Source organism: Schistocerca piceifrons, chromosome 3, assembly GCF_021461385.2.
Source record: "Schistocerca piceifrons isolate TAMUIC-IGC-003096 chromosome 3, iqSchPice1.1, whole genome shotgun sequence".
Lineage (NCBI taxonomy): Eukaryota > Metazoa > Arthropoda > Insecta > Orthoptera > Acrididae > Schistocerca > Schistocerca piceifrons.
The window spans coordinates 571,333,998-571,357,335 of NC_060140.1; the positions used below are offsets into that span (position 1 = coordinate 571,333,998).

General features: G+C 41.7%; 3 protein-coding genes across 4 annotated transcripts in view; 1 reads left to right on the top strand and 2 right to left on the bottom strand.

Annotated features, from left to right (window-relative positions):
• LOC124787624 (glycerol-3-phosphate acyltransferase 1, mitochondrial) overlaps positions 1 to 23,338 on the bottom strand; it is a 401,021-nt gene that overhangs the window by 270,818 nt on the left and 106,865 nt on the right. The gene's annotated exons all lie outside the window — the stretch shown is intronic.
• Positions 19,427 to 21,257, top strand: LOC124787627. The gene is made up of 2 exons (XM_047254388.1): positions 19,427 to 19,884; positions 20,791 to 21,257. Exons 1-2 carry the CDS (start codon positions 19,543 to 19,545, stop codon positions 21,244 to 21,246), a joined length of 798 nt encoding a protein of 265 aa, XP_047110344.1. The 5' UTR covers positions 19,427 to 19,542; the 3' UTR covers positions 21,247 to 21,257.
• Positions 19,894 to 21,751, bottom strand: LOC124787625 (protein ALP1-like). Its single transcript, XM_047254386.1, has 2 exons — positions 21,294 to 21,751; positions 19,894 to 20,764 (listed from the first exon to the last, which is right to left on the bottom strand). The coding sequence occupies exons 1-2, from the start codon at positions 21,723 to 21,725 to the stop codon at positions 19,940 to 19,942; spliced, it is 1,257 nt and encodes a 418-aa protein (XP_047110342.1). The 5' UTR covers positions 21,726 to 21,751; the 3' UTR covers positions 19,894 to 19,939.

The following is a 23,338-nucleotide window of genomic DNA, read 5'->3' on the forward strand; positions in this document are numbered from 1 at the left end:
GCTAAACGAGAGAACAGTAAATCACCGAAGCATCACTTCTGTGGCTGTATGAGAATTCTGCAATGAATAGCAATTCTACACTACAGTTTACAGCGGAGGAAGGAGGGCGGGGCAGGGGGTGGCCTACCCCTTCATGACACCTAAGCTCATTTCTATTGTTTACAAGATATCGTGTAGTTTTTTTTCTGAATCCGTGCTGATTCTTTGAGATAAGCTTGTTTTCCTCCATGGAAAGTCACAATGTTTTGAGCCTAGAGGCCGCGCGGGGTAGCCGCGCGGTCTCGGACGCCTTATCACGCTCCGTGCGGCTCCCCTCCGTCGGAGGTTCGCGTCCTCCCTCGGGCATGGGTGTGTGTGTTGTCCTTAGCGTAAGTTAGTTTCTTAGATTAAGTAGTGCGTAAACTTAGGGACCGATGACATCAGCAGTTTGGTCCCATCAGACCTTACCACAAATTTCCAAAATTTTTGAGCCTAGAATACGCTCCATTGAGCAGACGGACGTTAGCGATGTTGGTCTCTTCCTTGTATGACTTCAGCGTCCCTTTCAGTAACGACTCGGTCCTGCCATACTAGAGGACGTGCTCAATCTCGAACGACCTTCTCTCCGATAAGCAGTAACGTCAACGTGAAACGTGCAAAGAAGTTCAGAGATTCAGTACAGGATTTCTCTTAAACCAAGGTCCAAAATATAACTGTCCACGATACTAAACAAAACAATACAAATTTTCAAGTAGTATCAAGTAACCATCTAATTAAAAGTTCAAGAAAATGACATAACTGTCCGTGTAAGCTATTGTAACTTCCAATCAAAGCACATGCTGACCGAATCGAGACATACTCCACCTATATTAGAAAATCACGATACCCTGAAAAAGTGTGACATTTGTGAGAATTGTACATCAGCAATACGCTTCTGATGAAGTTTAATGTACTGCAACACTGCAGTCTGCTTCACGTTAAGAATATTTTATGTTTGTAGCGCTTTCTCTAATTTGAGCTCAGAAAGGTCCACATCTGTTTTATTTCAACAGAGTTGCCATTTTTTTTTTAAATTTTGTACTGCTGCTATAGCAACATCTTCATGCAAACAAACCACACCTACTCCATTTTCTGAGTCAGTTTGCCAGTGAAATATTCTGTGTATTACATTCTGAGCTATATCTACGTATGATAAAAATAAATGCTATTTTTCTTACTGTCGTTATATTAGTTCCACGGTATTATTGGTCGCAGGTTCTGCTTTCTCTCTCACCTCAACAGCTCAGACAACATACATATCCTTTGCAACCACTTTCTTTCATATTTTCATAACAATCTTAAACTACCGAACACCCAGAAGCATATACTTCGAGACAAAAATATAACTTCAGCAACTTATTTAGAAGGGTCTTTCGATAAAACTATAAACCGACTTAGCTGTATATTCAGAAACATTTCCCTGTACAAGACCTACTTTAAAAAAGACGCCTACGAAGTTGTGTAAATAAAGTTATGTACGTAAAAGTATGTAGATTTTGTTACAGGTAATGCTAGTCGCAAATTTACAGTATTTTTTGCCTCAGAAGGGAACTGATAAAATATTAATATAAGCGCGATCACCAGCAAATAAGACGACTACCCACCCAGCCCCAAAGATGAAACTTTGTACCAGTTGATAATGAACACAGGTATGTAGACCTACTGTTTGACAAAGACGGTGTTTGCAGACTAAGAAGTAATAAGATTAACTTCTTATCTCATCTCTGAATGATATTCTTACATATCTATAAAACCGGAGTCCAGTGAATTTTTTTAAACCACTTTATCTCTATACTATAGATAGTATAGAGATCATTGGTTTTAAAGCTTATTAATAATGAACCTCTTTACTGCGTCAGGAATTGGCATTTGTTTGTCAGAAGAATAGGAATGTGAATGAGGATCGCAAAAAAAAAAGACCGGAGATAACTATGAAACACGATGAGAAGAATTTGTAGCCGAATTTGGCTGCTAAAGCAACAATTTTCAAAAGCGCTACTACTTTTCCTATTTACTATACGACTTCTATCCGAAGATGAACCTGATGAAATGTCGGCAATCGTTTTCGGACAAAGTATGACCTTTCTAAACGATATGTAAAAAAGGCATTGAACAAATTGTTATTAGTTTACTGCCACGTCATTATTGAACTTTTGTATCAGCAGCCTAAGTAGCTGAAACACGCTTGTGCAATGGCAGTCGACTTTGAGGCACTACATTCTTGGTGATGGAGAAATTCCCATCGCCCAATATGAGACCGACAAGAATGAGAGATGACTGTGTAAATTCCTTCTACCAGGCTGGGGCTCACGCGAAATAATAATAATAATAATAATAATAATAATAATAATAATAATAATAAAGCTGTGAATGAATTCCAGTAAGACTTACTTGAGGATATGTTCACAACGTACCACACAGAGTACCACTTGCCCAGTGAAAGAAGAAAGTCTATGTGCTGTGGATTCCGAACTCTTGGTGAGTACATTGAGATTGTGGTTTGAGGGCGAAATACAATATTATTTACAGGTTCCGGTATTTCTGTTGACGAGGGTTTCTTTGAATCAATAAAATGTCGCAGGAAAAGTGGGTGTGTTCACTACCAACTAAACAGTGGCACTTTGGAAGTAACAGACTGCAGCTGCTTATCCCAGTATATTGTCACAAATTTTTATGTGTGGCATGGAAGGAATAATTCTTTCCAAACGTAGAACACACTACAATACCATGGACTGAAATTCAGGGAGAGGGAAATATAATCGGCAGGAAAGGTAATTGGACGTATTTCACAAATTCGTAATACTTTACGACCTCCCACTTCAACAACACTCATACAGTGTTTGGAAATGAGTTATACCAAGCAAGTTTTTTGTTCATAATTCATTTCCGTTTGTTAATAATGGACTACTTTTTTATATCTTCCTACTGAAATGTCTGTCCACATCAATAACTGAATGGTCAGCGAGGCTGACTGCCATGTGGGGGACGTGGGTTCGATTCCCGGTACTGCCTGGGATTTTTCCTTGTTAGGAGTACTAGTGTGGAGTCACTCAGCCTCGGCAGGCCAACTGAGAAGCTACTTGACGAGCGGTAGTGGTTCCAACGACAAGAAACCCTACAAAGACCGGGAGAGCAGAGTGCTGACTACATGCCCCTCCATAACGCATCCAACGACGCCATTGGCAGAGGATGACAAGGCGGTCGGCCGGGTCCAGAATGCAGAACTGTACCATACTTTTACATTTGAAATGTTTCTGAAGAGAGAATTTTTTTTATTTTAATGTAGGTAGGAGAATAAATAATCTAAACAAATAAGTTGTACTAGCATGAATACCCCACTCATTGTTCCTCGTAATTGACTTCTATTTACCTGTTCTGTTTGCCTTTCCTGTCCTGACTAGCAAATATGTACCGTCGCCTTTTGTAGCCTTGGCTGGCTTCTTGCCTTCAGTTAATGTCACTATGTCGACTGTTTTTACACTAGTTACCTATTAGTTGAGTTCATTTATTTTTACAATTATTTCATATTTTTTTCAGAATTTATCTCATCCATGATGTCTTTAAGAAAGGAATTTGACGTTCAATGCATGACAAGGCGAAGACCAGACCAGGAACAGCTTGCTAAGCTAGGTGGAAGTCTTAATTGAAAGTTTTCACGGATATTAGTTATTGGCCAGATAATATAAGCGACACTTTGAAAAATGAACTTGTTGAGAGAATGAACATGGTTGTTGTGTTCTCCTGTGAAATACGTTACGTATTGCTTTCCTTGCACCTTGTTTTCAAAAATGAAGGGAGAAATTCTTTTGCGCAGCCAAAACATTTTAAGAAATGGAAAAAGCTAAGCCCCTGAGTATTAGATGATGAAAAAATATGTCATATTTTGAAGCATTTGAAAACCAGAAAGGGGTTGACTAAAGATATGTGAAACAATCGATGATGCTGTTCACTAAGAACACCTTTAGTCATCTGAAACATGGAAAGCTGTATTAACAAGTATTCCTGACTGCACTGCATTTAACCCGACAGTGCTTACCCTTGCGTGGCCACTTCTTTGTTGAAGTATAACTGTTGAAATTTTCTTTAATCTTTCACACCACATACACTCCTGGAAATGGAAAAAAGAACACATTGACACCGGTGTGTCAGACCCACCATACTTGCTCCGGACACTGTGAGAGGGCTGTACAAGCAATGATCACACGCACGGCACAGCGGACACACCAGGAACCGCAGTGTTGGCCGTCGAATGGCGCTAGCTGCGCAGCATTTGTGCACCGCCGCCGTCAGTGTCAGCCAGTTTGCCGTGGCATACGGAGCTCCATCGCAGTCTTTAACACTGGTAGCATGCCGCGACAGCGTGGACGTGAACCGTATGTGCAGTTGACGGACTTTGAGCGAGGGCGTATGGTGGGCATGCGGGAGGCCGGGTGGACGTACCGCCGAATTGCTCAACACGTGGGGCGTGAGGTCTCCACAGTACATCGATGTTGTCGCCAGTGGTCGGCGGAAGGTGCACGTGACCGTCGACCTGGGACCGGACCGCAGCGACGCACGGATGCACGCCAAGACCGTAGGATCCTACGCAGTGCCGTAGGGGACCGCACCGCCACTTCCCAGCAAATTAGGGACACTGTTGCTCCTGAGGTATCGGCGAGGACCATTCGCAACCGTCTCCATGAAGCTGGGCTACGGTCCCGCACACCGTTAGGCCGTCTTCCGCTCACGCCCCAACATCGTGCAGCCCGCCTCCAGTGGTGTCGCGACAGGCGTGAATGGAGGGACGAATGGAGACGTGTCGTCTTCAGCGATGAGAGTCGCTTCTGCCTTGGTGCCAATGATGGTCGTATGCGTGTTTGGCGCCGTGCAGGTGAGCGCCACAATCAGGACTGCATACGACCGAGGCACACAGGGCCAACACCCGGCATCATGGTGTGGGGAGCGATCTCCTACACTGGCCGTACACCACTGGTGATCGTCGAGGGGACACTGAATAGTGCACGGTACATCCAAACCGAACCCATCGTTCTACCATTCCTAGACCGGCAAGGGAACTTGCTGTTCCAACAGGACAATGCACGTCCGCATGTATCCCGTGCCACCCAACGTGCTCTAGAAGGTGTAAGTCAACTACCCTGGCCAGCAAGATCTCCGGATCTGTCCCCCATTGAGCATGTTTGGGACTGGATGAAGCGTCGTCTCACGCGGTCTGCACGTCCAGCACGAACGCTGGTCCAACTGAGGCGCCAGGTGGAAATGGCATGGCAAGCCGTTCCACAGGACTACATCCAGCATCTCTGCGATCGTCTCCATGGGAGAATAGCAGCCTGCATTGCTGCGAAAGGTGGATATACACTGTACTAGTGCCGACATTGTGCATGCTCTGTTGCCTGTGTCTATGTGCCTGTGGTTCTGTCAGTGTGATCATGTGATGTATCTGACCCCAGGAATGTGTCAATAAAGTTTCCCCTTCCTGGGACAATGAATTCACGGTGTTCTTATTTCAATTTCCAGGAGTGTATTTTCGCGTATCGACCAAATATTTCAAGTAATTTCGTTATGTACATATTGAAAGTTCAGAAATCACAGCGGAGGAATCATTCATTGACTTCATTCTACTACATGGGAAATCAGCTAACTAAATTATAGAAAAAAATTCTCACGAGTTGCAAGGAGATGGCCAAAAACAGGAGTACTGCTATGGACAGGGATTGATACTGCTGCCACCATGGCTGGACGTATTAGTGATGTTCCGAGACGTATTATGGTTGTAAATTCCAAAGCATTGTTGGTGACATGTAACAATCTCAGTACATACAGCAACAGTTGGAACAAAGTAGGTGACTTTTTTGGCACTGTGCAAAATGTGTACATTTTTCTCAAGCTCACGCATGAGTGGGATGTTTTTAAATAATATGTTCCAATTAATGTGAAGCGATCCTGTGACGCAAAATGGAGCTCACTTGTTCTTGCAGAGCACACTGAAAGCGTGATAGAAGCGTTGGAAGTGTTGAGAGATAGATTAGACAAAATCCCAGAAACCAAAGGAGATGCAGGCAGTTTGTTGGTGTTCATTACGACCTATCCTTTCTTTGCATTCCTTTACTTTCGGAAACCAGTGCTTAGTGAAGTAAATGACGCTCAAATACACACACAACAAAGAGAACTTGGATTTTATCAATGTGTTTAAAAGCATAAAGCACCGACTATTTTGAGAGGAAATACGTGATTCTCTAGTCGTTACAACTGAATATACTTCATAGCTGTCTTCCTTTGACTTCAAATGCTACTGCATGCAGAAAAAGATTAATTCACTGCTCGAAACATTCAGCATTTATTTAAAAAATATTCTAAATTGAATCCTTCAGTTACGATTTCTGAAGTGCCTCGTATTAGACCCACATGTAAATGAAGCAGGCAAAAAGGAATACAAACGTCTCAAAAATGAGATCGACAGGAAGTGCAAAATGGCTAAGCAGGCATGGCTAGAGGACAAATGTAAGGATGTGGAGGCTTATCTCACTAGGGGTAAGATAGATACAGCCTACAGGAAAATTAAACAGACCTTTGGAGGAAAGAGAGCCACTTGCATGAATATCACGAGCTCAGATGGAAACCCAGTTCTAAGCAAAGAGGGAAAAGCAGAAAGGTGGAAGGAGTATATAGAGGGTCTAGACAAGGGCGATGTACTTGAGGACAATATTATGGAAATGGAAGAGATGTAGATGAAGATGAAATGGGAGATACGACACTGCGTGAAGAGTTTGACAGAACACTGAAAGACCTGAGTCAAAACAAGGCCCCGGGAGTAGACAGCATTCCATTAGAACTACTGACGGACTTGGGAGAGCCACTCCTGACAAAACTCTACCATCTGGTGAGCACGATGTATGAGACAGGCGAAATACCTTCAGACTTCAAGAAGAATATAATAATTCCGCCGGCCGAAGTGGCCGTGCGGTTAAAGCGCTGCAGTCTGGAGCCGCAAGACCGCTATGGTCGCAGGTTCGAATCCTGCCTCGGGCATGGATGTTTGTGATGTCCTTAGGTTAGTTAGGTTTAACTAGTTCTAAGTTTTAGGGGACTAATGACCTCAGCAGTTGAGTCCCATAGTGCTCGGAGCCATTTGAAAAGAATATAATAATTCCAATCCCAAAGAAAGCAGGTGTTTACAGATGTGAAAATTACCGAACTATCAGTTTAATAAGTCACGGCTGCAAAATACTAACGCGAATTCTTTACAGACGAATGGAAAAACTATTAGAAGCCAACCTCGGGGAAGATCAGTTTGGATTCCGTAGAAATATCGGAACACGTGAGGCAATACTGACCCTACGACTTATCTTAGAAGCTAGATTCAGGAAAGGCAAACCTACGTTTCTAGCATTTGTAGACTTAGAGAAAGCTTTTGACAATGTTGACTGGAATACTCTCTTTCAAATTCTAAAGGTGGCAGGGGTAAAATACAGGGAGCGAAAGGCTATTTACAATTTGTACAGAAACCAGATGGCAGTTATAAGAGTCGAGGGGCATGAAAGGGAAGCAGTGGTTGGGAAGGGAGTAAGACAGGGTTGTAGCCTCTCCTCGATGTTATTCAATCTGTATATTGAGCAAGCAGTAAAGGAAACAAAAGAAAAATTTGGAGTAGGTGTTAAAATCCAGGGAGAAGAAATAAAAACTCTGAGGTTTGCCGATGACATTGTAATTCTGTCAGAGACAGCAAAGGACTTGGAAGAGCAGTTGAATGGAATGGACAGTGTCTTGGAAGGAGGATATAAGATGAACATCAACATAAGCAAAACGAGGATAATGGAATGTAGTCGAATTAAGTCGGGTGATGCTGAGGGAATTAGATTAGGAAATGAGACACTTAAAGTAGTAAAGGAGTTTTGCTATTTGGGGAGCAAAATAACTGATGATGGTCAAAGTAGAGAGGATATAAAATGTAGACTGGCAATGGCAAGGAAAGAGTTTCTGAAGAAGAGAAATTTGTTAACATCGAGTATAGATTTAAGTGTCAGGAAGTCGTTTCTGAAAGTATTTGTATGGAGTGTAGCCATGTATGGAAGTGAAACATGGACGATAAATAGTTTGGACATGAAGAGAATAGAAGCTTTCGAAATGTGGTGCTACAGAAGAATGTTGAAGGTAAGATGGGTAGATCACGTAACTAATGAGGAGGTATTGAATAGGATTGGGGAGAAGAGAAGTTTGTGCCACAACTTGACTAGAAGAATGGATCGGTTAGTAGGACATGTCCTGAGGCATCAAGGGATCACAAATTTAGCATTGGAGGGCAGCGTGGAGGGTAAAAATCGTAGAGGGAGACCAAGAGATGAATACACTAAGCAGACTCAGAAGGATGTTGGTTGCAGTAGGTACTGGGAGATGAAGGAGCTTGCACAGGATAGATTAGCATGGAGAGCTGCATCAAACCAGTCTCAGGACTGAAGACCACTACAACATCTTTATTTAAAGAAGTTCATCCAGAAGATAACATTTTGGGTAAACAACTTTAAACTTATGAAGCCAGATGATTAAATGGGAGATGCAAGAGAGTGATCTACATTGTTGTGGCGCTAAGAATTATTTTAAAAATCACTATGTCAAATGCTACTTGTGAAACAAGTTTGTTCAAATCAGAGCTGATAAAGACGTATCAGAGCTCGACTATGACCCAAAAAAAAGTTACTTAACAGCTTTATCAACTGAAAGAAAAATAAATGTAAATTGTAATCATGTAATTGAAAAATTTGCAATGAATAAAATGTATATTATTTGAAATACATGCAATTTATATACTGAAATGTGTAAGATATCTACATCCACATCTACATGAACACTCTGCAAACCACATTTAAGTGCCTCGCAGAGGGTTCAGAGAACCACCTTCACAATTCTCTATTATTCCAATTTCGTATAGCGCGCGCGGAAAGAACGAACACCTGTATCTTTCCGTACGAACTCTGATTTCCCTTATTTTATCTGATCGTTTCTCCCTATGTAGGTCGGTGTCAACAAAATATTTTCGCATTCGGAGGAGAAAGTTGACGATTGGAATTTCGTGAGAAGGTTCCGTCGCAACGAAAAAAGCATTTCTTTTAATGATGTCCAGCCCAAATCTTGTTATCATTTCATTGGCACTCTCTCCCGTATTTCGCGATAATACAAAACGTGCTGCACTTCTTTGAACTTTTTCGATGTACTCCGTCAGTCCTACCTGGAAAGGATCCCACAACGCGCAGCAGTATTCTAAAACAGGCCGGACGAACGTAGTGTAGGCAGTCTCTTTAGTAGGTCTGTTACGTTTTCTAAGTATCCTGCCGTTAAAACGCAGTCTTTGGTTAGCCTTCCCCACAACATTTTCTGTATGTTCCTTCCAATTTAAATTGTTCATAATTGTAATACCTAGGTATTTAGTTGAATTTACGGCTTTTAGAATAGACTGATTTCTCATGTAACCGAAGTGTAACGACTCCCTTTTAGCACTCATGTGGATGACCTTACACTTTTCGTTATTTAGGGTCAACTGCCAATTTTCGCAACATTCAGATAGGCCTATCTTTTCTAAATCGTTCTGCAATTTATTTAGATCTTCTGATGACTTTATTAGTCGATAAACGACAGCATCATCTGCTAACAATTGAAGACGGCTGCTCAGATTGTCTCCCAAATCGTTTATATTGATAAGGAACAGCAAAGGGGATATAACACTACCTTGGGGAACGCCAGAAATCACTTCTGTTTTACTCGACGACTTTCCGTCAATTACTACGAAGTGTGACCTCTCGGACAGGAAATCACAAATCCAGTCACATAACCGAGACGATATTCCATAAGCACGCAATTTCACTACGAGCCGCTTGTGTGGTACAGTGTCAAAAACCTTCTGGAAATCCAGAAATACGGAATCGATCTGAAATCCCTTGTCAATAGCGCTCAACACTTCATGCGAATAAAGAGCTAGTTGTGTTTCACAAGAACGATGTTTTCTAAACCTATGTTGACTGTGTGTCAATAGACCGTTTTCTTCGAGGTTAATTCATTATGTTCGAACACAATATATGTTCCAGAATCCTGCTGAATATCGACGTTAATGATATGGACCTGTAATTCAGTGGATTACTCCTACCACCTTTCTTGAATATTGGTGTGACCTGTGCAACTTTCCAGTCTTTGGGTACGGATCTTTCGGCCAGCTAATGCATCAGCATTCTCTGAAAGGTATCTAATATGGTATACAGTCTGGACAAGAAGACTTCCTTTTATTAAATGATTTAAGTTGCTTCACTACTCCGAGGATTTTTACTTCTACGTTACGCATGTTGGCAGCTGTTCTTGATTCGAATTCTGGAATATTTACTTCGTCTTCTGTTTTGAAGGCATTTCGGTAGGCTGTGTTTAATAACTCTTGCTTTGGCATCACAATTCAAATGGTTCAAATGGCTCTAAGCACTATGGGACTGAACATCTGAGGTCATCAGTCCCCTAGACTTAGAACTACTTAAACCTAACTAACCTAAGGACATCACACACATCCATGCCCGAGGCAGGATTCGAACCTGCGATCGTAGCAGCAGCGCGGTTCCAGACTGAAGCGCCTAGAACCCCTCGGCCACAACGGCCGCCTGGCATCACAGTCTTCGATAGTATCTCCATTGCTGTCAGGCAGAGAAGGTATTAATTGTTTCTTGCCGCTAACATACTTCACATACGACCAGTATCTCTTTGGATTTTCTGCCAGCGTTGACACAAAGTTTCGTTGTGCAACCTGTTATAACCAGCTCGCATTGAAGTCCGCGCTAAATTTCGAACTTCTGTAAAAGGTCGCAAATCTTGGGGATTTTACGTCTGTTTCGTTATTCTGCAACAGTGTTCTGACCCGTTGTGTGTACCAAGGAGGATCAGCTCCGTCGTATGTTAATTTATTTGGTACAAATCTCTCAATTAGTGACGATACTATTCCTCTGAATTCAAGCCACATCTGGTCTACACTTAGATTATTGATTTGGAAGGAGAGGAGATTGTCTCTCAGGAAGGCGTCAAGTAAATTTTTGTCTGCTTTTCTAAATAGGTTAATTTTTCGCTTATTTTTCGAGGATTTGGGAATTACAGTATCTCGCTACGCCAGCCCTATGTTCATTAATCCCTGTATCCGTTTTGATGCTCGTTATTACCTCAGGATGTTTTCGTTGCTAAGAGGTCAAATGTGTTTTCACAGCCGTTTACTATTCGCGTGGGCTCATGAACTAAACGCTCGAAATAATTTTCAGAGAATGCGTTTAGCACAATTTCGGATTTGCGCACCTCCGGAATTAAACATGTATTTTCGCCAACATATCGAGGACCAATTGAAGTCACTATAATCGTATGAGTCGGGTACGTGTTTGAAATCAAACTCAAGTTTTCTTTGAACCTTTCAGCAACTGTTATCATCTGAAATGGGAGGTCGGTAAAAGGATCAAAAATGGTTCAAATGGCTCTGAGCACTGTTGTTGTTGTTGTTGTTGTGGTCTTCAGTCCTGAGACTGGTTTGATGCAGCTCTCCATGCTACTCTATCCTGTGCAAGCTTTTTCATCTCCCAGTACCTACTGCAACCTACATCCTTCTGAATCTGCTTAGTGTATTCATCTCTTGGTCTCCCTCTACGATTTTTACCCTCCACCCTGCACTCCAATACTAAATTGGTGATCCCTTGATGCCTCAGAACATGTCCTACCAACCGATCCCTTCTTCTGGTCAAGTTGTGCCACAAACTTCTCTTCTCCCCAATCCTATTCAATACTTCCTCATTAGTTATGTGATCTACCCATCTAATCTTCAGCATTCTTCTGTAGCACCACATTTCGAAAGCTTCTATTCTCTTCTTGTCCAAACTATTTATCGTCCATGTTTCACTTCCATACATGGCTACACTCCATACAAATACTTTCAGAAACGACTTCCTGACACTTAAATCAATACTGGATGTTAACAAATTTCTCTTCTTCAGAAACGCTTTCCTTGCCATTGCCAGCCTACATTTTATATCCTCTCTACTTCGACCATCATCAGTTATTTTGCTCCCCAAATAGCAAAACTCCTTTACTACTTTAAGTGCCTCATTTCCTAATCTAATTCCCTCAGCATCACCCGACTTAATTAGACTACATTCCATTATCCTTGTTTTGCTTTTGTTGATGTTCATCTTATATCCTCCTTTCAAGACACTGTCCATTCCATTCAACTGCTCTTCCAAGTCCTTTGCTGTCTCTGACAGAATTACAATGTCATCTGCGAACCTCAGAGTTTTTATTTCTTCTCCCTGGATTTTAATACCTACTCCGAATTTTTCTTTTGTTTCCTTTACTGCTTGCTCAATATATAGATTGAAGAACATCGGGGAGAGGCTACAACCCTGTCTTACTCCCTTCCCAACCACTGCTTCCCTTTCATGTCCCTCGACTCTTATAACTGCCATCTGGTTTCTGTACAAATTGTAAATAGCCTTTCGCTCCCTGTATTTTACCCCTGCCACCATTAGAATTTGAAAGAGAGTATTCCAGTCAACATTGTCAAAAGCTTTCTCTAAGTCTACAAATGCTAGAAACGTAGGTTTGCCTTTCCTTAATCTTTCTTCTAAGATAAGTCGTAAGGTCAGTATTGCCTCACGTGTTCCAGTGTTTTTACGGAATCCAAACTGATCTTCCCCGAGGTTGGCTTCTACTAGTTTTTCCATTCGTCTGTAAAGAATTCGTGTTAGTATTTTGCAGCTGTGACTTATTAAACTGATAGTTCGGTAATTTTCACATCTGTCAACACCTGCTTACTTTGGGATTGGAATTATTATATTCTTCTTGAAGTCTGAGGGTATTTCACCTGTCTCATACATCTTGCTCACCAGATGGTAGAGTTTTGTCAGGACTGGCTCTCCCACGGCCGTCAGTAGTTCCAATGGAATATTGTCTACTCCGGGGGCTTTGTTTCGACTCAGGTCTTTCATTGCTCTGTCAGACTCTTCACGCAGTATCATATCTCCCATTTCATCTTCATCTACATCCTCTTCCATTTCCATAATATTGTCCTCAAGTACATCGCCCTTGTATAGACCCTCTATATACTCCTTCCACCTTTCTGCTTTCCCTTCTTTGCTTAGAACTGGGTTTCCATCTGAGCTCTTGATATTCATACAAGTCGTTCTCTTATCTCCAAAGGTCTCTTTAATTTTCCTGTAGGCAGTATCTATCTTACCTCTAGTGAGATAGGCCTCTACATCCTTACATTTGTCCTCTAGCCATCCCTGCTTAGCCATTTTGCACTTCCTGTCGATCTCATTTTTGAGACGTTTGTATTCCTTTTTGCCTGTTTCACTTACTGCATTTTTATATTTTCTCCTTTCATCAATTAAATTCAATATTTCTTCTGTTACCCAAGGATTTCTACTAGCCCTCGTCTTTTTACCTACTTGGTCCTCTGCTGCCTTCACTACTTCATCCCTCAAAGCTACCCATTCTTCTTCTACTGTATTTATTTCCCCCATTCCTGTCAATTGCTCCCTTATGCTCTCCCTGAATCTCTGTACAACCTCTGGTTCTTTTAGTTTATCCAGGTCCCATCTCCTTAAATTCCCACCTTTTTGCAGTTTCTTCAGTTTTAATCTACAGGTCATAACCAATAGATTGTGGTCAGAGTCCACATCTGCCCCTGGAAATGTCTTACAATTTAAAACCTGGTTCCTAAATCTCTGTCTTACCATTATATAATCTATCTGATACCTTTTAGTATCTCCAGGGTTCTTCCATGTATACAACCTTCTTTCATGATTCTTAAACCAAGTGTTAGTTATGATTATGTTGTGCTCTGTGCAAAATTCTACCAGGCGGCTTCCTCTTTCATTTCTGTCCCCCAATCCGTATTCACCTACTATGTTTCCTTCTCTCCCTTTTCCTACACTCGAATTCCAGTCACCCATGACTATTAAATTTTCGTGTCCCTTCACAATCTGAATAATTTCTTTTATTTCATCATACATTTCTTCAATTTCTTCGTCATCTGCAGAGCTAGTTGGCATATAAACTTGTACTACTGTAGTAGGTGTGGGCTTCGTATCTATCTTGGCCACAATAATGCGTTCACTATGCTGTTTGTAGTAGCTTACCCGCATTCCTGTTTTCTTATTCATTATTAAACCTACTCCTGCATTACCCCTATTTGATTTTGTGTTTATAACCCTGTAGTCACCTGACCAGAAGTCTTGTTCCTCCTGCCACCGAACTTCACTAATTCCCACTATATCTAACTTCAACCTATCCATTTCCCTTTTTAAATTTTCTAACCTACCTGCCCGATTAAGGGATCTGACATTCCACGCTCCGATCCGTAGAACGCCAGTTTTCTTTCTCCTGATAACGACATCCTCTTGAGTAGTCCCCGCCCGGAGATCCGAATGGGGGACTATTTTACCTCCGGAATATTTTACCCAAGAGGACGCCATCATCATGTAATCATACAGTAAAGCTGCATGCCCTCGGGAAAAATTACGGCTGTAGTTTCCCCTTGCTTTCAGCCGTTCGCAGTACCAGCACAGCAAGGCCGTTTTGGTTATTGTTACAAGCACTATGGGACTTAAATTCTGAGGTCATCAGTCCCCTAGAACTTAGAACTACTTAAACCTAACCAACCTAAGTACATCACACACATCCATGCCCGAGGCAGAATTCGAACCTGCGACCGTAGCGGTCGCGCAGTTCCAGACTGTAGCGCCCAGAACCGCTCGGCCACCCCGGCCGACGGTAAAAGGATCCAATTATTATTTTATTCGGTTGCCAAGAATGATCTCTGCCCATACTTACTCACAGGAACTATCTACTTCAATTTTGCGAAGAGATAAACTACTTCTAACAGCAACAAACACGGCACTGCCAACAGTTTTTAGCCTGTCCTTTCGGAATGCCGTTAGGTTCTTCGCAAAAATTTCGGCTGAGCTTATCACCGGCTTTGGCCAGCTTTCAGTGCCTACAACGATTTGAGCATCCGTGCTTTCTTTTTTCTGTTTCCATATATTGTTATGCTTGTATTGATACCTATAAGCTGTTTCACTTTTGAAGTAAACATTAATATTTTTATAGAAGCAATTTGATTTCTAATTGTAGATTTAGAAAATAAATAGTTTTAAAACTTGGATTTGCAACAGCTTATGAGGGGGCGCAGTATTTTAAATTGTCATGGGCGGACAAACCCCATAGTATGCCACTACTAACTCCAAAAGTGACATTGGAGGATATGAACTGCACAGATTTTCCTCAAAAATACTTCAAGAATGCTCAACTATATTCAGGTCATGTATTGTACTTCATCTTTGTCTTTATAATTACTACAAGAATGCTCAATTACATTCAGGTCAGGTATTTTACTTCATCTTTGTCTTTATAATACAAATCTTGGAAAATGTCAAAGTGTGACTGGGAGTATTACTGTCATGGTACCGGGTTCGTTACCGAGGGAATACTGGGTGACAATTTTGGCCCAAAGTACTCATAATATCGCCAGGTAAATCCATCCATGCAGGACAAGAAGTTGTTCAAGATGTCAGAGCGACCCACACCCCTCTTACCTACACAAGTTCATTAACCCTCCGCCATGCTTCGCAGTAGTTGATAAAGCTTTTACTCGCGTTTTCCAAACCTGGTCAAGTCCACTGGTTGGGAATAATGTGCTCAATACATAAGGTGATTCTTCTAAACAGACCTACATCTACATGGATACTCTGCAAATCACCTGGCAGAGGGTTCATCGGGCCACCTTCACAATAATTCTCTATTATTCCACTCTCGAAAACCGCGCGGAAAAAGTGAACACCTATATTTTTCCGTGCGAGCTCTGATTTCCATTATTTTATTATGATGATCGTTTGTCTCTATTTAGGTCGGCGTCAATAAAATATTGTCACATTCGGAGGAGAAAGTTACTGATTCAAATTTCATGAGAAGATCCCGCCACAACGAGAAACGCCTTTGTGTTAATGATGTCCTACCCATATCCCTTATAATGTCCGTGACACTCTCTCCCCTATTTCACGTCAATACAAAACGTGCTGCCTTTCTTTGAACTTACTCGATGGACTACGTTAACCCTGTCTGGTAAGAATCCCACACACCGCAGTGCTCCAAAAGAGAACAGACAAGCGTAGTGCAGGCAGTCTCTTTAGTAGATCTGTTGCATCTTCTAAGTGTTCTGCCAATAAAACGCAGTCTTGGCTTCGCCTTCTCCGCAACACTTTCTATGTGTTCTTTCTATTTTTTTAAGTTGTTCGTAATTATAATTCTTAGCTATTTAGTTGAATTTAAGGCCTTTAGATTTGACTGAAAAATCTTGTAACCGACGTTAAATGGATTTCTTTTAGCACTCATGTGGATGACCTCACACTTTTCATTATTTCGGGTCAATTACCATTTTCACAACCTACAAATATGTTTTCTAAATCATTTTCCAATTTGTTTGATGACAATCTCATTGTAACTGGTCCAATTTTTATGGTCGTGACAGCTATTTCGTCTTTTCAAGGAAGTGAATAGTGTAATCAATGGTTTCGAATTAATTATTCTACAAGTGTAGCTCTGTGAATCAGTGGGTGCCAGTTAAGTCTACAGTTCGCAGTTCATGCTTCAGTCGGTCGTAGAATTTTTTCAAACATTTATCAATTCATTGACCTCTGGCAATGATTTTTTGGTGTATACAACTCCAAGTTGCAGTGTACGACTGGGTCCACATTAAACTGTAGGTCCCTCTGTAGCTAGCTCGGTAAATTAGTTCACACGAAATGAAGTGCAAGGGCATACATCCAAGAGGGCGACGCCTATCATAGTAATGTGGTCTTCCAGACAACCATTGTATTGAAGGCAGCTTGACTCTAACACAGCGAAAATTTAAAGTCAGCTCAAACCAGATAGTTTACGACTGTACATCATCCACATAAGTTCATCTCTTGTCTTATCCGGAACATAGTCATTCTGTCTACAAATCATCTATGAGTTTCGGCCGCTTTGAGTTTAGCTGATGATGTACTTTCTTATTCGTTGTAGGATGTTATACCAGTCTACAGGGTGCTACTTACGACACCAACAAGAGTGGCCGACCACAAAATCATTTCAGCTTTGAATTCTGGGAAATCAGCCACAACAAAGTTTGTACACTGCGATATACATGGTGCGTCTAAGAAGTTCGGTGTATGGTCCCACGTATTAAAAACCGCGCTGGTCAGGATGAAGCGCCTACGCATACACTTTGAGAGACATGTCAACAAGCGCCCGCCGTCACGAAGATCACCGAAGTGAAATAGTGGTGCACGCTGCGACCACGCTAACGGGTTCAGCGTGAGAAATCATGCCAGTGCAAAATAGGGCGCAAACTGGAGCAATGTGTTAACAAGAAGGTTTTCTTCAAATTAGAGAAAACGGTGACGGAGAGTCATGGAACGTTAGTGCAAGTATACGGTGTTGAAGCAGTGAGTAAAAAGTGCGTGAGAGAATGGTTTCAACTCTATGGAGACGGAAGGAAGGTGGGGATGGGTCGCGTTCGGGTCGGCCGTCAACACGCACAATCCCAGAGAACATCGAACGAGTGCGACGGAGGTTTGCGGTTGATCGGTACTTGTCTTTGGGAATGATGCAAAAGAGTTGAAGATAAGCAAAGACAGTGTAAACGTCACCGTTCACGAACATTTGAACAAGCGGGAAACTTATGGTTGGCTTATACCGCACACGCAGATAGACGAGCAGAAGCAAACTTGGAGGAAACGTCAGAAAATATCATCAACATGTCTAACCTGAAACCATCCTTACAGGAGATGGGCTTGATCCATCATGAATTTCTGCCCGAGGTCAACCTGTCAACGCAGAAGTTTACGGGGGATTTTTGAAACTGCAGTTCGGCCAGAACTGTACCAAAATGGGCAGTAGAATCTCCGCCACGGCTACGACCCATTCGCACACTGCGAACCGCGTGCGGTACTCAACTTTCTCGCTCAGTGCAAGATGTCTGTTCATCACCCTCCCTATTCTCCTCCCTATTCTCCAGACATGGCGCCGGTAGACTTCTTTTTGTTTCCCCTCCTTAAAGTAGCTCTGAAAGGCAATATGCTTCGGACACGTTGCGCATATCCAACAACACGTGACTACGATGTTTCGAGCGATTCCACAACAAACGTTTGTTGAGAGTTTCCAATAGCTTTGCAATCGATGTCAGAAGTGTGTTGTAGCTAATGGTGATTACTTTGACGGCAAGTAAAGGTATTTTGTTTGTAATTCTTGTTTCCTTTACTTTTTTGAGAACATTCACGGAACTTTTCAACTGCAACTTGTATTTCACATTAGTCCGTTGTTTACTTCTAATAACTGACTGACGTGTGGATGTTTTCGACCGCGAAGTGGCATGATTCAATACTGGAGTGTGGGAGTATATGGCAGGTGTCCTTTGAATACTGCTATTACACAAGTGTTCATATTATTTTCTTCAATCCACGTGCATTCCACACAGACGCTTAAGAGTTTCTTCCACGTCCGAAAAAGCCTAACACGTTAACAACACAGAGAAATATTCACTTCAAACAGGCGCGAAACGGACCGCAGTGCCGAACAAAAACAAGCACTTTTAGACACAGCAGCGTAGTTATAAACGATCTGCAGACTACAACACATGTAGACTAGATGTTGCAGAACTGAATTTCAGTACTGTATGTTTATGCAAAACTACAAAAATGGGAGAGCGGTCAAGCCAATGTAATGTGGATGTCTTCTGTAATAGCTGTGTTTGAGAGCGAGGCACGTTATTACGTTTTTGGATTTTCTGGACTATCGATGTATTTAAAAATAGAAGCTAGCCACAAATTCCGGATTCATTTAGACATAATATTCGCCAATACGTATTTGGAAGACTCTTCTCATTCTTCGTTCCACTTCTCCTTGATTATTAGTTTCAGAACTTAGAAGTGATACGAAACAAACAGCTGCTTTGATTAGCTTCCTGCTGATTTATTTCCAGGAATGCCGCAATGATCTTTTATGCAGCACATCTTAAACATCACAATTTGTAGTTGTGCACTTTAACGTTTTTCATAATCTCGCATGCTACTGGATGCTTGGTTCTTTCACCTGGATATGTCTCAATAATTCAGGTGCTGATCTGTAACACGAGGGGGTAGCGATGTTAACATCCAGACGTTTCTTGGCGTACTGAAGGGCCATAAGATCGGATATCACACTCGTTGCTTTCTAAAGCCGCGTACACACTGAGACTGAAACATGTTTTCAAAACATGTTTCCGGTAGCTTGATGTGGACACCATTTGGAAACATGTTTCGAAACATGTTTGGAAACACAGAAACATCTATCCGTAGCAGTGTCGGTACAGATCAAAGGAAACAATGTTTCCGGCTAGCTACCACTTGTCACCGCTGCACGGCGCTAGCGTATGTGTGTGTGTGTCGTCAACTTTTTAGCGGTGTTCTGTTTACTGTCGTTTTCATTTTCGCTTTGTTTTGTAGAATAATGGAGTGGTCAAGGCAACAAATTGTCGATTTAATTGCAATGTACCAGGAGGAGGATTGTTTATGGAACGTCCGGAGCAAGGATTACAAAAATACCCTTAAAAAACACGATGCTCTTGCAAAAATTGCAACAGCCTTTAGCACGGACAAGGGAAGTGTTGAGAAGAAAATACGATCGCTAGTGGTTGCGTACAGGCGCGAGAAAAGAAAAATTATTGCCAGCAGACCATCTGGTAGTGGTGCAGACACTGCATATGACTCGAACTGGTTCGGCTATCGGCTGCTGCAGTTCTTGGACGATGTACATGAGCCAAAGGAGACAACAGATACTGTGGAAAATGAGGTACGAAAATTATGCTTGTTTGTCTTTATTTGTATTTTATAGTACACAGTCACATTCACCCATAGTTATTTTGCCACGGTACACTTCCGTGTGGGCTTAAAAAATAATTAGCAAATTCGTCTCGAATTTGTTTATTCGTGGAAGCAGCTTTCCTTGGTATATTCTGTGCTGAAATGAAAACTGATGCAGTGTCATCTCGTCTCCATGTGCCTGGAATCATTTCACCTGTTTGTAAATCGTAGGAATCGAAGCTTCCATGTGGGGAGTACTGGTTCCTTGCCGCAGCATTTCGCCTTAAAAAATTGTGGAGACATACAGCTGTAAGTGTGACAGTTTTTGCCTTTTCCGGTTGTAGCAACATAGGTTTTTTAAACACACGAAAAACTGAAGCCATAATGCCGAAAGTGTTCTCAACAACCATTCTGGCCCTTGAAAGCCTGTAATTAAAAACTCTCTCTTTTGAACCTTTAACATGTTTTCCCGGGTAGGGTTTCATAATGTTTTCCTGTAAGGGAAATGCATCATCTGCTACAAAAACATATGGTAGGGCCTTGGTGCCACCTGGTAAGCATTCGGCATGTGGCAAGTTAAGTTTCTTTTTGTTAATCAACTCATTTATGCTCGCGTTTTTGAACACACCACCATCTGATATTCTGCCTTGGCAGCCGATGTCTGCGTACAAAAAGTTGTAGCTGGCATCGACGACAGCAAGCAGCACAATGCTGAATGAACCTTTATAATTGTAATATTCACTTCCACTACCAACAGGGCACTGTAGCACGATATGTTTCCCGTCAATTGCTCCGACACAATGGGGGAACTGAAGAATCTGTGAGAATAAACATGCTGTTTCACTCCAGTCGTTTTCAGTCGCAGGTATCTGAAAGAAAGAAATTTGATTTTCAGGTTTTCGTACATTCGCCAGAGGGCACAATTGAGGACGAAGAGGTTGCAGCTGGACCTTCCAGTCCTCCACCACCAAAAATCAGAAGGATGATGGGCGAGAAAAAAGACATGCAGCAACCCTTCAAGATTGCTACTCAATTGCTAACTAAAGTGCTGCAAAAACAAGAAGACAAGGACGATGAATGCAGTGCGTATGGGCAGTATGTGGCCTCAGTTTTAAGGAAATTGCCCGAGTTACAACGAGCAAAAACAATGGCTATTCTTAATAATGTACTAATGAAACAACATGTAGCGTATTTAGAAAGTGAGCAGTCGAAAAGGGGTATGAATGTAGCAGGGCCATCATCATCAAGTAACAATTCCCCTGTTACATTTACAAGCTATGTAGACAGTGACAGTGACAACGCAGTTGAAGAAGTTGTGTTTGACGAATTATGTAACGTAATTGAGAAATAATAACCTTCGTAAATGTGCTTATTTAACGATGTTTTTCATTTACTTACCTTTACATAATCCTTCAGTACTTCCACCAGAGCTTCACATACTTCGGGTACTACTTTAGATATTGCTTGTTTCGAAATGCGAAATAAATACGCAAGGCTCTGAAATGAATCTCCTGTTGCCAGGAAACGAAGAGTAACTGCAAGCCTTTGGTTGACTGAAATAGCTTTCCTGAAATTCGTGTCTTTTTTTGAAACAAATGGTGATATCATATTTGCCAGATATTCAAAATCGGTAGGTGAGATCCGAGTGAAGTTGCGGAAGCCAGAGCCGTCTTCCATACTCAGCTCACGTAGCAGATTATTTCCGCTAGTTCTTCTATAGAATGTTTTTCTCCACCAACGACGAGGACGCCTTTCATTTTGTTTGTGTAAACCTTCTAGCATTAATAATGCAGCTCCACATATCATTATTGTTTCTTCGACACCAGACATAACGCAGCAGCAGACGATACGAACACAATAACACAAGGGGCACTGCAGACGGCGTGAACACACGAGAAATGTTTGCCGCCAGTGTGGACGGAAACAGAGACCAGAAACAAAGTCGGAAACATTTGCGAAACATCGCAGAAAACAATGTTTCCGGCAGAAACATGTTTCCAGTGGCAGTGTGTACGCGGCTTAAGGCAGTGTTAATTTATTTCTACTGTGACAACTGTTACCTAAGCACAATCACCCTCACATCACCTTTCTTCGAAGCGTCGATATAATTGAGATTTGTGTTTCTACGTCTGAAGATAACGCAAATCGCCATTATCTCTGCCTCTGTAGCCAACGTCTAAGTCTTATACAATTTATGATTCCAATGCATTGACATAGGAATTTTATTCGTATTAATATTTATACAGACATGATTCTTTCGCTAAGTCGATTAGTTGACACATATTCCGCAACAAGCAAAGGAAGACTCAGCAGAACAATCTGTTGGAGGCATCTATCAGGACCATCTGCACACTGGCGCAAAAACTGTGATCGTCTCATAGACTCTCAATCTTGGTGCGATAGTGTAAACGCCAGTGGCTCACGTGCTGCGAATCCAGTTAAATTAGAATGTGGGAGCAGGAAACTGGTAAAGTGATGTGGTCAGTCTCGGCTGACAGAACGTTTTGTTGACTGTCGTGTGATTGATTAACGCAAAAAAACAGGAAAGGATTTTTTTACCTTACACCGGTAGATAACGATGGCTGTACACAGAATGATATATTCACATGGCAACTATTTTGATGAACGGAATTTCAATTCCGCTGGTTAGTCCTATCATTGTCGCCTAGTTCTCACACCTAACACTGCATCGTTGCTCTTTTCGGATGGTTACGACATGTTACAAAATAATGCAGAATGGTGTCGAGTTCGAAGACTATAGGGAAAGTTTTGTGAGAAGACCGTGGATCAGAATCTCCCTGGTTTAAATTTTATATAGCGTAATTAAAAATGGGTACATACGGTGACCCGCTATTAAAACGCTACGGTGACCACTAAATATTACGATGACTCCATTAACGCTTAACATAAAATCCCAAGTATACTCGTTTTTTTAATTATGACGAAATAATAAAACGCCGAGTACACTTGGGCTTATCATTTCCGACTGCCACACGTTTTAAAAGGCCGAATTTACTCGTTCTATCTCGTGTTTGGGCAGTTCCTTGATATTTTCGGTAGATGTCACTGTGGTGTGTTACTCTGAAGTGTATATTTCTGGCAAGAGATGTCTCTGAATCAGGCAGTTGTACTAGCGGTCACACTACAATCTGTTCTTGCAGATTGCCTGTTATTTCCTCACGTTTTATGAAAATGGAGAGTGAAGATGAGTTTCATATTGAATTTAGTGGGTCTGAGAGTTCTGAAGATAGCTATAAAGAGAGTTCGGAAGAAGGAAGTGATGAATCAGTTTCTTCTGAGTGTGCCATTGCGAGCGCCAGAGTGTGGTACGAGATAGATCCATCTATCGCGTTTTCCTTTTACAGGTAAACCTCAAATTAATTGTGAACCCTGTATTGAAGATGTCTTGCATTATTTTAGACAGTTCATTCATGACGGATACA